This window comes from Ooceraea biroi, chromosome 4 (assembly GCF_003672135.1).
Source record: "Ooceraea biroi isolate clonal line C1 chromosome 4, Obir_v5.4, whole genome shotgun sequence".
Taxonomy (NCBI): Eukaryota; Metazoa; Arthropoda; class Insecta; order Hymenoptera; family Formicidae; genus Ooceraea; species Ooceraea biroi.
In genome coordinates, this window is record NC_039509.1 from 17464200 (window position 1) to 17476779 (window position 12580).

Genomic DNA, 12580 nt, shown 5'->3' on the forward strand with positions numbered 1-12580 from the left:
ATTCAACATATATATATTTCCCCATGATAAAATAATCGTAAAATAATGCCAGAGGTCGAAATACGCGCAAGCGCAGTTCCTCTTTTTTCTGCCCTTTAGTTTTCCTTTTCTCATTTCGTAGCGAGTACTCGTTGAATAAACATATACTTCGTGCGGAGCAGTATTTCATTCAACTTTATCCACATATGTTTCACGTTTGGAGTTATTACTGGTAAAATATATACAACTATGAACTTTTAGTCGGAGTTATTCTTATGCTTGATGAATAATTTAAGGTGCAAATGTAATATATTATATACATAATTTTATGTATGCATTTGTAGGATCACGATGGTGATACGCCCAGCGCTGAGCGCGAGGTCGGTGCACACGAGATTATGTAATCTCGATCGGGATTTGACACTAAGGCGAGACGGCAGACAAAAGAATGTAAACGTTGAATTTCCGAAAAAGCGGTATATTTAGTCGATTTCACGGAATATCGGTCGCGGTCGAGAGCTTCCGGATTACTGACGTTGGCTTGGTCTCGCTGCTACTCTTTTGCTGGTTGGCGAACAAATCTCTGACTTTCGTCAGGCGGATATCTTCACGCGAAATATTCTGACCTGTGTCAGGCGGAGATCTTGCCGCGAATACTCTCGTAATAGCTCTCGAACCGGTCGTCAAATTCACGAACGAGAAACGTCGGTTTGGCACAAGAGATGCTGAGGACCAAGTTCGTGAAACTGGGCGTCGAAAAATCGTTCGATCGAGTCACGAACAACGGGCACTTCGCGGTTGACCGAGAGTTGAGCTGATCGAACTGAGAAGTCTTGCTCGATAGAGAATCGTTAGACGACTGTGTGTTTTTCCACTTGTTTGTTCGACTCATCGGTACAAGAATCTCCCATTTTCCGCCAGTTCCGATCGAACGACGATTCGAGTTGCCCATATATGGACATCGCTAGCCGTTTCGACCTGTGTTTGCCGAAATCCAGAGCACAATATTTGTCTCAGATTCTGACAAACACCGGACGACCGGAGTCCTTACAAAGGCCCGTTGTTTCGTAGATTATAATTCCGTTGCGAATCTAATTTTCTTATGGTCAATTCCGAACAATATCTTACTGTAGAACAAAATCAAGAAAAATAGTTTGACAAGATAAATCATCTTGATTAATTATATGCATTAGTTGGTTTCAAAAAAGCTTTATATATTTGGGTTTTAGTAATTAGCGCAATTTAGTTTAATCTATTTTATGAAATGCCAGTAATGATGACAATTGACTTGTATGTGGATTATGAGCTGATACTCCTACGAAAATTTCATTATTTTCATCTGTGACAGTTTCTGGCCAGTTTCTTTTTTCTACATGAACATTTCCATTTACTTAAAATTGTTTCACATCTCGATAGAACAAAGTATGTTATGGAACATTTCTTTCAGAATGATATTGAGTATGTTGTCATTGAATTCGTCATGAGGAGGATTACAAACGGAAGTATTTAAAAGGTAGGGTCACATTAAAAATTATGAAGGTGATTATTTCATTATTTCACCTTGACATTCACTGCAAGGCTAAACTATTAGCATTACCATACGTTTTTTTAAAACCTACAATTTTTGTCTAAAACAGTTCTTTCCAGTTTGCATTTTTTAATATATTTAAGCGTCTCAAATTAAATGCCACATCCTACATATGTAATAACATCATAATCAACATTCTAAACATAAAAAAAGAAGGCTGAATGTTGCGTGCTTTATATCTACTTGCTCTATTCTATTAAGCTATCACGCAAGATTTCTACTCGATTTTTATTGTTTTAATTATTGCTGTATGGAGTACATGAAGGTGAAGTAAGATACTGACGCACTCACCAGCTGTAAACAAGTAAAGTTCCTGTTTGTGTTACTTGAACAAGATATACGATATTACACATGTGATGTATTGGGCCAGTTAAAATGTTCAGATGAATTTTCAATTTTTCAAATCAATTTACATGTAATATGGGCAACAATGCTGATATTATCTATATTGCAGGCAACAATTACTTGGTTAATGAATGAATAACATATTTGGTTGATGTTCCTAATGAATAATATAGTAAACTTTCATGCAAAAATCGAACATTTTTACTCTTCCAATATATAATCATATCCTATTGTAAATGTGTTAATTTACAAATAACACATCAATGAGATGACTCTTAACTAAAAAATGTCTTCATAATACGTGTAATATATTTATATAATATTGTTGTTGGAGCAAGTTTTGCATGCTTTCATTCAATATAACAATTTATTAGAACAAGATTGCCATGTGCGGTATTTCTATGAATGCCTATCATCTCCTTCTTCCTCGTGCTGCGTGAACCCGCTCCTGTGGTCATATTATTACTCTTATGCGCATTCAGCATAGTCGATTACTTAGCTCGTGAGAAGTTAAGCAGATATATAGTAAAGAAATTATCTCGAATCTTTCCCTATTGTGCGCAATCCAATAACCTGCTTCCTTCAACAATATGTATAAATAAATGAAATAGCTTTACTGTAGCGAAACATTCTAAAGATGCTGTAAATAATCCACCAACAGTCAGGCAGAAAATTCGACTGCTTCTTTGTATTAAAAACAGTATCAATTTTTGTATGTCCACAGGTGCTAAGTACCATGAAACATTGTATCTATAAAGAAATAGCTAAAATAGATGAAATTTGGAAAGTATAAAAAAATAGATTAATTACCTTTGACACATATAATTTTTTAATTGTCTTCCAAATAATTAGCGCAAAATCACAAGGACAACTTGTAAGAATGTCACTTACGTGGTTACGTATACGTGATTATTGTAATCCATAAGTTCTTGTCCAACATAATTGGCTAGGAATGTACCCGCGAGTATGAGTATTACAGCGATAAAGTGTAATAAAACTTGTTCCACTTCCTCCATAGGAGACTCAATTTTACATAACTAAAATATATTGGTTGTGTGATCAACATTTTACAAAAGGCATCATTGTGTACAAAATCTAAAATTTACTGTAGAAAAAAAAGGGTAAAGAGAAGCAATTCTTGTATTATATTTCACGCCATCTTTGAAACCTAATAATTCTGTCCTACAAGTAGCAAACTTTGAAACTCACTCTTTACCAATATTTTCTGGTCACTATTTTGTTTAAATAGATATTATAAGATGCTATAAGTCTGTTAGTTATAAGCTTATAAGTATGCTGACAGTAAGAAAACTCACACGAAAAAGGTTGCAACTCAAGCAAAGCACACCAGCTATAACTAACAAGAAAAATAGTACTTCAGTTTTAGTTATAAAACATTTGGCGAACCTTAAACAAATATTATTATTAAACATCAGAAATATTATATCAGGTAGTATTAATAATATGTTCATTATTAATTTAATTAAGCTTTAATATTTCTAAATATTTTCAAACACGATCATTTATAGTAATGTTTTACTACCAACATCATCCAAACGATATCATATTCTCTCTCTTACTCTCTTTCACTTTTATATTTATCTAACACTTTTTTATTATTATAACTCATGAGTGTCTGGAATAGCTTTATATAGAAATAACTTTCGAAATAACTTTGCTACAATGCTTTGTCAACTTTATTTGGATGTGTAATGCACACACGTTGTCAGATAAATACTAACTCCATGGCTGTGCGATGTATGTCTACGGCACAGATTATCCCTCTGTAAATCACAATTTCTTTCTTTATGTCAGTGTTACGTAACAATTCGATCGCCATTGCTTGCTCAATTCGGTAGCTGCAAATAATGTTCCTTTGTAATTACATCGCTCTTCTAGATTTGAAAAAGAACACGGCATTTTTCAGACAATCTGAACATCCGTCGTTTATTTCATTAATCGCATCTGTACCTAGTAATCTCAAACATTCCACAAGCATACTTGAAGTACGATATCATCATTGTTCCCGTCCCTGTTAATACGATCATTCCTACAGAAAAGGCTGCGTTCACATGCACAATAATTAAAAAATAATATTTTTCTGATACAACGAAGTGTTTGGTCACCATTTTCATTATGAAAATCGCGTAAGATTCATTTTTCGGTATGACGACGTCAAGAATGAATGGCGAATATATTATGATAAAATTAAAAAATAGACCGCATATAGTACATACTGTAAACATAGAAGTCAAACATAGAAGACAGTTAGTATTCGATTTTCCAATTTTGTCCAACTTTTTGTGACTTATTTTTAAATATTCTGATAATAAACGCTGAATCTTATTCTTACTTGTCAGTCTGGCCGAAATACATTTTCCGATGTATCCATATTTTTCATAGATAGCAATTTCGTTTTGATTCTTTAGCCCATCGTAGATGTGTTGCAATTGATGCAATAAATATTTCATCTATATTGTCAAAAATATTTTACACTTATATTTCGCAAAGCTTGAAAGAACATGTATGGGGTCAGTTAATTTCGGTTGGATTTGCGCAAAATGTTATGTTTGGCATTCGGTAGGAACAAATTATGCAGCAGTAATCACGTTATTCGATAATTAGATATTAAGAAAAATAGAACTGAACCTTTTAACTGACCCAATACGAGAATTCATTTACGGCAGTCGCTCTTTTTCTGGAGTAGAGGTATTCATTACTTACAGTTTCCATATTAATCCAAAAAGACATGAAGAAAATCGCGAGCGTGCAAAAAGCTGCCGAGAAAGAAAGTATTTTGATAACAAAATCAAAGCTAAATTCTGCAAAGAAGAGTCGTGACAGCTGCAAATATAAAATTTGTTGATCCTAATAAAGCGAATTGGTAATTCTGTAGTGCTATATGATATACTTCATTAATACTGAACATACTACCGGAACAAATTTATGCCTAATAAAGAGTAATGACTCAAAGTAATGACCCAACTATAGCATACCTATATCAAAAGTGTGTCAGGGAATCTCATGATGACTGTGGTCCAGTGATGTCAAATGATTGAAAAAAACCTAATTTAAAATGTCTTTTCGTGACTTCTTAATGACGTGACAAAACCGTACGCGAGTTAATTTATTATTAATAATTTTTGCAAAATACCGTTTGCATAATATAATAGAAATTAACTTTTTATAAATATTTATATGTAGAATATAAACAGACATGCACAGAGATAAAGAGAGGGAGAAGAGATTAAGAAGTGATACAAAGTTTTGCGTTTCTGAAATGTGCCAAACCTGCGATACGGATTTTTCGTTTAACTCAAATAATTTTAGATTTCATTTTTATAATCTTATGGTATTAACTCTTCATTAAAATGTCACTGAAAAGTACAGAAGATCGCGAAAGCTCGTATTGTTACCGATATAAAATATTATTTGTCTGTTTTTAGTTATATTAGTCTATCAGATTTCCATCATTTTGACGCCATTGCATCTGTCAGTTTCGGTTATTATCTCATCAAATTCTGACGTTTTGACGTCAGCATAGGTGATAACGTACCTGAAATGCAATGTTGCTCATCAGAAGACAATAAAATAAACTTGCCCGAAAACGAGTAAATTTTGTTTCCTCGTCAGGCCACAAGCCCATAGGGAGCAGAAGTACCCGATTCCAATTGAAGTACTGCTTTGTAATACAGATCATGTTTCGCGATCGTCGAAACTTCGCACTTGACTGCGGAATTACCTACACCACTCCGTCTATCCCTTTCTTCCATCATTAGAGTGTTGTAAAACTGTTCCCTCACCATATCACTTTGTAGGTAAATTATTTAATTTAGCATAAACGTAGTGCGAGGTGGTGTACGATACCACCGTGCGAGTATAACAGCTGTTTGATGACAATGTAACGCTTCCTCCCTCGAAAAAAGTGTTCAACGATTAAGTAATTATTACACGGAGGGAAGAAACAATTCAACGTATATTTATTTCCCCACAGTAAAATAATCGTAAAATAATGCCAGAGGTCTAAATACGCGCAAGCGCAGTTCTTCTTTTTTCTGCCCTTTAGTTTTCCTTTTCTTATTCCATAGCGAGCACTCGTTGAATGAACATATACTTCGTGCGGAGCAGCATTTCATCAGCTTTATCCACATATGTTTCACGTTTGGAGTTATTACTGGTAAAATATATACAACTATGAACTTTTAGTCGGAGTTATTCTTATGCTTGATGCATGATTTAAGGTGCAAATGTAATATATCTTACTATAGAACAAAATCAAGAAAAATAGTTTGACAAGATAAATCATCTTGATTAATTATATGTATTAATTGGTTTCAAAAAAGCTTTATATATTTGGGTTTTAGTCATTAGCGCAATTTAGTTTAATCTATTTTATGAAATGCCAGAAATGATGACAATTGACTTGTTTGTGGATTATGAGCTGATACTCCTACGAAAATTTCATTATTTTCATCTGTGACAGTTTCTGGCCAGTTTCTTTTTTCTACATGAACATTTCCATTTACTTAAAATTGTTTCACATCTCGATAGAACAAAGTATGTTATGGAACATTTCTTTCAGAATGATATTGAGTATGTTGTCATTGAATTCGTCATGAGGAGGATTACAAACGGAAGTATTGAAAAGGTAGGGTCCCATTAAAAAATATGAAGGTGATTATTTCATTATTTCACCTTGACATTCACTGCAAGGCCAAACTATTAGCATTACCATATGGTTTCTTTAAAACCTACAATTTTTGTCTAAAACAAATCTTTCCATTTTGCACTTTTTTATATACTAGCACACAGGCGCGCGCTATGCGCGCTATAAGTAAAATAAAAAATAAAAATAATATAATAAATAAAATTGTCAATATAACCAAGTAAGACAAGTAAGTCAATATATCACTGACAGCCACTATGACATTTTGACATTCCCAACACGAAGTTCAAGTCACACGAAGTTCGAGCCAAGCGAGAGAACCAATCAGCGTCGCGGAAAAGAGGCCTTAATATTTCGATAAAAAAAGAACTTCACGATGTTAACACGCCTTTTTTAGAATAGGAGATTTAAGTGTCTCAAATTAAATGCCGCATCCTGCATATGTAATAACATCATAATCAACATTCTAAACATAAAAAAAGAAGGCTAAATGTTGCGTGCTTTATATCTACTTGCTCTATTCTATTAAGCTATCACGCAAGATTTCTACTCGATTTTTAGTTTTTTTTATTATTGCTGCATGGAGTACATGAAGGTGAAGTAAGATACTGACGCACTCACCAGCTGTAAACAAGTAAAGTTCCTGTTTGTGTTACTTGAACAAGATATACGATATTACACATGTGATGTATTGGGCCAGTTAAAATGTTCAGATGAATTTTCAATTTTTCAAATCAATTTACATGTAATATGAGCAACAATGCTGATATTATCTATATTGCAGGCAACAATTACTTGGTTAATGAATGAATAACATATTTGGTTGATGTTTCTAATGAATAATATAGTAAACTTTCATGCAAAAATCGAACATTTTTACTCTTCCAATATATAATCATATCCTATTGTAAATGTGTTAATTTACAAATAACACATCAATGAGATGACTCTTAACTAAAAAATGTCTTCATAATACGTGTAATATATTTATATAATATTGTTGTTGGAGCAAGTTTTGCATGCTTTCATTCAATATAACAATATATTAGAACAAGATTGCCATGTGCGGTATTTCTATGAAAGCCTATCATTTCCTTCTTCCTCGTGCTGCGTGAACCCGCTTCGTTGGTCATATTATTACTCTTATGCGATCAGCATAATCGATTAGCTAGCTCTTAAGAAGTCAAGCAGACTCGCGTATAGTAAGGAAATTATCTCGAATCTTTTCCTATTGCGCAATCCAATAACCTGCTTCCTTCAACAATATGTATAAATAAATGAAATAGCTTTACTGTAGCGAAACATTCTAAAGATGCTGTAAATAATCCACCAACATTCAGGCAGAAAATTCGACTGCTTCTTTGTATTAAAAACAGTATCAATTTTTGTATGTCCGCCGGTGCTAAGTACCATGAAACATTGTATCTATAAAGAAATAGCTACAATAGATGACAATTTGGAAAGTATAGAAAAATAGATTAATTACCTTTGACACATAAGTTTTTAATTGTCTTCCATATAACTAGCGCAAAATCACAAGGACAACTTGTAAGAATGTCACTTACGTGGTTACGTATACGTGATTATTGTAATCCATAAGTTCTTGTCCAACATAATTGGCTAGGAATGTACCCGCGAGTATGATTATTAGAACGATAAAGTGTAATAAAACTTCTTCCACTTGCTCCATAGGGGACTCAATTTTAAATAACTAAAATATATTGGTTGTGTGATCAACATTTTACAAAAGGTATCATTGTGTACAAAATCTAAAATTTACTGTAGAAAAAAGAGGAAAAGAGAAGCAATTCTTGTATTATATTTCACGCCATCTTTGAAACCTAATAATTCTGTCATACAAGTAGCAAACTTTGAAAAACGCACTCTTTACCAATATTTTCTGGTCACTATTTTGTTTAAATAGATATTATAAGATGCTATAAGTCTGTTAGTTATAAGCTTATAAGTATGCGGACAGTAAGAAAACTCACACGAAAAAGGTTGCAACTCAAGCAAAGCACACCAGCTATAACTAACAAGAAAAATAGTACTTCAGTTTTAGTTATAAAACATTTGGCGAACCTTAAACAAATATTATTATTAAACATCAGAAATATTATATCAGGCAGTATTAATAATATGTTCATTATTAATTTAATTAAGCTTTAATATTTCTAAATATTTTCAAACACGATCAGTTATAGTATTAATAGAATAGTGTTGTATAAGTCAGCCAGGACAGTTAATAATAAAACACTGGTTCTTTAATCGACACACTGGCAATATATTGTTGTTAATGTGACACAACGTTTCGACCACTATCTGGTCCTTCTCAAGTGCTGTGTTTTTTTCTAAAAACAAGGTATTACAATGTAAGTAAAAGAAATGACAAAAAACCGCAACACAAATACAAAAAGAGCATATGAGTAAGAGAAACGCAAAGCTACCGCAATATACACATAAATAAACCGCAAAAACTAAAAGGAAATACAACAACCGGCATAAATATAAAATACAATGTTCGCAAACTTACTGGCTGAAAAAGACACCAGAAAACGAATGAGAGACAAAGAGACCGAACACTGTAAGAGCACACTCTCAAATGATAGCAGTAAACAAAGTCAAGGAGGAAAGGAGATATTTGCTAGCACTTGGTCATATATACCGGGTAGGTTATCAGTATCCTTCTGCGTAGATTAATGGACTTGCTGTGCTTTTTAATACAAATCATCTCCATTACACATTAACAACAATATACTGCCAGTGTGTCGATTAAAGAACTAGTGTTTTATATATAGTATTGTTTTACTACCAACATCATCCAAAAGATATCATATTCTCTCCTCTTTCTCTCTCTTTTATATTTATCTAACACTTTTTTATTATTATAACTCATGAGTTTCTCGAAAAGCTTTATATCGAAATAACTTTCGAAATAACTTTGCTACAATGCTTTGTTAACTTTATTTGGGTGTGTAATGCACATGCATTATCAGATAAATACTAACTCCATGGCTGTGCGATGTATGTCTACGGCACAGATTATCCCTCTGTAAATCACAATTTCTTTCTTTACGTCAGTGTTACGTAACAATTCGTTCGCCATTGCTTGCTCAATTCGGTAGCTGCAAATTATGTTCCTTTGTAATTATATCGCTCTTCTAGATTTGAAAAAGAACACGGCATTTTTCAGACACTCTGAACATCCGTCGTTTATTTCATTAATCGCATCTGTACCTAGTAATCTCAAACATTCCACAAGCATACTTGAAGTACGATATCATCATTGTTCCCGTCCCTGTTAATACGATCATTCCTACAGAAAAGGCTGCGTTCATATGCACAATAATTAAAAAATAATATTTTTCTGATACAACGAAGTACTTGGTCACCATTTTCATTATGAAAATCGCGTAAGATTCATTTTTCGGTATGACGACGTCAAGAATGAACGGCGAATATATTATGATAAAATTAAAAAATAGACCGCATATAGTAAATACTGTAAACATAGAAGTCAAACATAGAAGACAGTTAGTATTCGATTTTCCAATTTTGTCCAACTTTTTGTGACTTATTTTTAAATATTCTGATAATAAACGCTGAATCTTATTCTTACTTGTCAGTCTGGCCGAAATACATTTTCCGATGTATCCATATTTTTCATAGATAGCAATTTCGTTTTGATTCTTTAGCCCATCGTAGATGTGTTGCAATTGATGCAATAAATATTTCATCTATATTGTCAAAAATATTTTACACTTATATTTCGCAAAGCTTGAAAGAACATGTATGGGGTCAGTTAATTTCGGTTGGATTTGCGCAAAATGTTATGTTTGGCATTCGGTAGGAACAAATTATGCAGCAGTAATCACGTTATTCGATAATTAGATATTAAGAAAAATAGAACTGAACCTTTTAACTGACCCAATACGAGAATTCATTTACGGCAGTCGCTCTTTTTCTGGAGTAGAGGTATTCATTACTTACAGTTTCCATATTAATCCAAAAAGACATGAAGAAAATCGCGAGCGTGCAAAAAGCTGCCGAGAAAGAAAGTATTTTGATAACAAAATCAAAGCTAAATTCTGCAAAGAAGAGTCGTGACAGCTGCAAATATAAAATTTGTTGATCCTAATAAAGCGAATTGGTAATTCTGTAGTGCTATATGATATACTTCATTAATACTGAACAAACTACCGGAACAAATTTATGCCTAATAAAGAGTAATGACTCAAAGTAATGACCCAACTATAGCATACCTATATCAAAAGTGTGTCAGGGAATCTCATGATGACTGTGGTCCAGTGATGTCAAATGATTGAAAAAAACCTAATTTAAAATGTCTTTTCGTGACTTCTTAATGACGTGACAAAACCGTACGCGATTTAATTTATTATTAATAATTTTTGCAAAATACCGTTTGCATAATATAATAGAAATTAACTTTTTATAAATATTTATATGTAGAATTTAAACAGACATGCACAGAGATAAAGAGAGGGAGAAGAGATTAAGAAGTGATACAAAGTTTTGCGTTTCTGAAATGTGCCAAACCTGCGATACGGATTTTTCGTTTAACTCAAATAATTTTAGATTTCATTTTTATAATCTTATGGTATTAACTCTTCATTAAAATGTCACTGAAAAGTACAGAAGATCGCGAAAGCTCGTATTGTTAACGATATAAAATATCATTTGTCTGTTTTTAGTTATATTAGTCTATCAGATTTTTATCATCTTGACGTCATTGCATCTGTCAGTTTCGGTTATTATCTCATAAAATTCTGACGTTTTGACGTCTGTATGGGTGATAACGTACCTGAAATGCAATGTTGCTCATCAGAAGACAACCAAATAAACTTGCTCGAAAACGAGTGAATTTTGTTTCCTTGTCAGGCCACAAGCCCATCGGGAGCAGAAGTACCCGATTCCAATTGAAGTACTGCTTTTTAATACAGATCATGTTTCGCGATCGTCGAAACTTCGCACTTGACTGCGGAATTACCTACACCACTCCGTCTATCCCTTTCTTCCATCATTAGAGTGTTTTTCACCTGTGGTGAGGGCATCATATAAATTTGTAGGTAAATTCTTTAATTTAGCATAAATGTAACGTGAGGTAGTGCACGATACCACCGTGCGAGTATAACAGCTGTTTGATGACAATTTAACGTCTTCGCTCGAAAAAAATACTCAATGATTCAGTAATTCATCTTACACGGAGGGAAGAAAAAATTCAACGTATGTGTAGTTCCCACAGTAAAAGAATCGTAAAATGATGCCAGAGATCGAAATACGCGCAAGCGCAGTTGCTCGTTTTTACCGTCCTTTAGTTTTCCTTCTCTCATTCCATAGCGAGCACTCGTTGAATGAACATATACTTCGTGCGGAGCAGCATTTTATCGGCTTTAGCCACATATGTTTCACGTTTGGAGTTATTATTGGTAAAATATATACAATTATGAATTTTTAGTCAGAGATATTCTGCTGTCTTATGCTTGATGCATGATTTAAGGTGCAAATTTCAGATATCCGCTGTAGAACGAAATGGAAAAAACAGTTTGAGAAGATAAATCATCTTGATTAATGATATCTATTAGCTTGTTACAAAAAAGCTTTATATATTTGCCTTTTAGTCATGTGCAATTTAATGATGACGATTGACCTGTTTGTGGATTATCAGCTAGTACTCCTACGAAAATTTCATTATTTTCATCTGTAACAGTCTTTTGCCAGTTTCTTTTTCTACATGAACATTTCCATTTACTTAAAATTCTTTCACATCTCGATAGAACAAAGTACGTTATGGAACATTTCTTTCAGAATGTCTTTCAGCGTATGAAACAAATGCTTCACGGATATTTTTCGATATTTATCGTAAATGAAAATCATATACATTCTTTATAACATATTAGTATTCTTTGCTATAGTTAATCTTGCCATTTTAATTAAATAAACTGTTCTTATTGTTGTTGTACGCAATCACACAACGTGCATCT

At 33.1% G+C, this 12580-nt stretch overlaps 2 protein-coding genes and 2 long non-coding RNA genes across 13 annotated transcripts in view; 2 read left to right on the top strand and 2 right to left on the bottom strand.

Annotated features, from left to right (window-relative positions):
• LOC105282333 overlaps positions 1-12580 on the top strand; it is a 40138-nt gene that overhangs the window by 6222 nt on the left and 21336 nt on the right. The gene's annotated exons all lie outside the window — the stretch shown is intronic.
• Positions 31-2287, top strand: LOC113561751. The gene is made up of 2 exons (XR_003406427.1): positions 31-211; positions 324-2287. It is a non-coding gene; the product is annotated as an uncharacterized LOC113561751 (long non-coding RNA).
• On the bottom strand, positions 1626-6893 carry LOC105285790. 6 transcript variants are annotated; one of them, XM_026968874.1, is made up of 8 exons: positions 5469-6888; positions 4637-4756; positions 3884-4383; positions 3655-3771; positions 3229-3319; positions 2804-2949; positions 2530-2662; positions 1626-1861 (listed from the first exon to the last, which is right to left on the bottom strand). In XM_026968874.1, exons 1-8 carry the CDS (start codon positions 5610-5612, stop codon positions 1808-1810), a joined length of 1305 nt encoding a protein of 434 aa, XP_026824675.1. In that variant the 5' UTR covers positions 5613-6888; the 3' UTR covers positions 1626-1807. The 6 variants fall into 6 exon arrangements, 5 of the variants coding, with proteins under 5 accessions (XP_026824675.1, XP_026824676.1, XP_026824674.1 ...); XM_026968875.1 differs by having other exon boundaries at positions 1626-2662; positions 3884-4148; positions 4266-4383; positions 5469-6887; XM_026968873.1 differs by having other exon boundaries at positions 1626-2662; positions 5469-6889.
• On the bottom strand, positions 7122-11563 carry LOC109610924. Of its 3 annotated transcripts, none has more exons than XM_026968866.1 (7): positions 11401-11563; positions 10569-10688; positions 9816-10315; positions 9587-9703; positions 8570-8660; positions 8144-8289; positions 7122-8003 (listed from the first exon to the last, which is right to left on the bottom strand). In XM_026968866.1, exons 1-7 carry the CDS (start codon positions 11542-11544, stop codon positions 7790-7792), a joined length of 1332 nt encoding a protein of 443 aa, XP_026824667.1. In that variant the 5' UTR covers positions 11545-11563; the 3' UTR covers positions 7122-7789. The 3 variants fall into 3 exon arrangements, with proteins under 3 accessions (XP_026824667.1, XP_026824669.1, XP_026824668.1); XM_026968868.1 differs by lacking the exon at positions 11401-11563 and adding an exon at positions 10841-11001; XM_026968867.1 differs by lacking the exon at positions 10569-10688.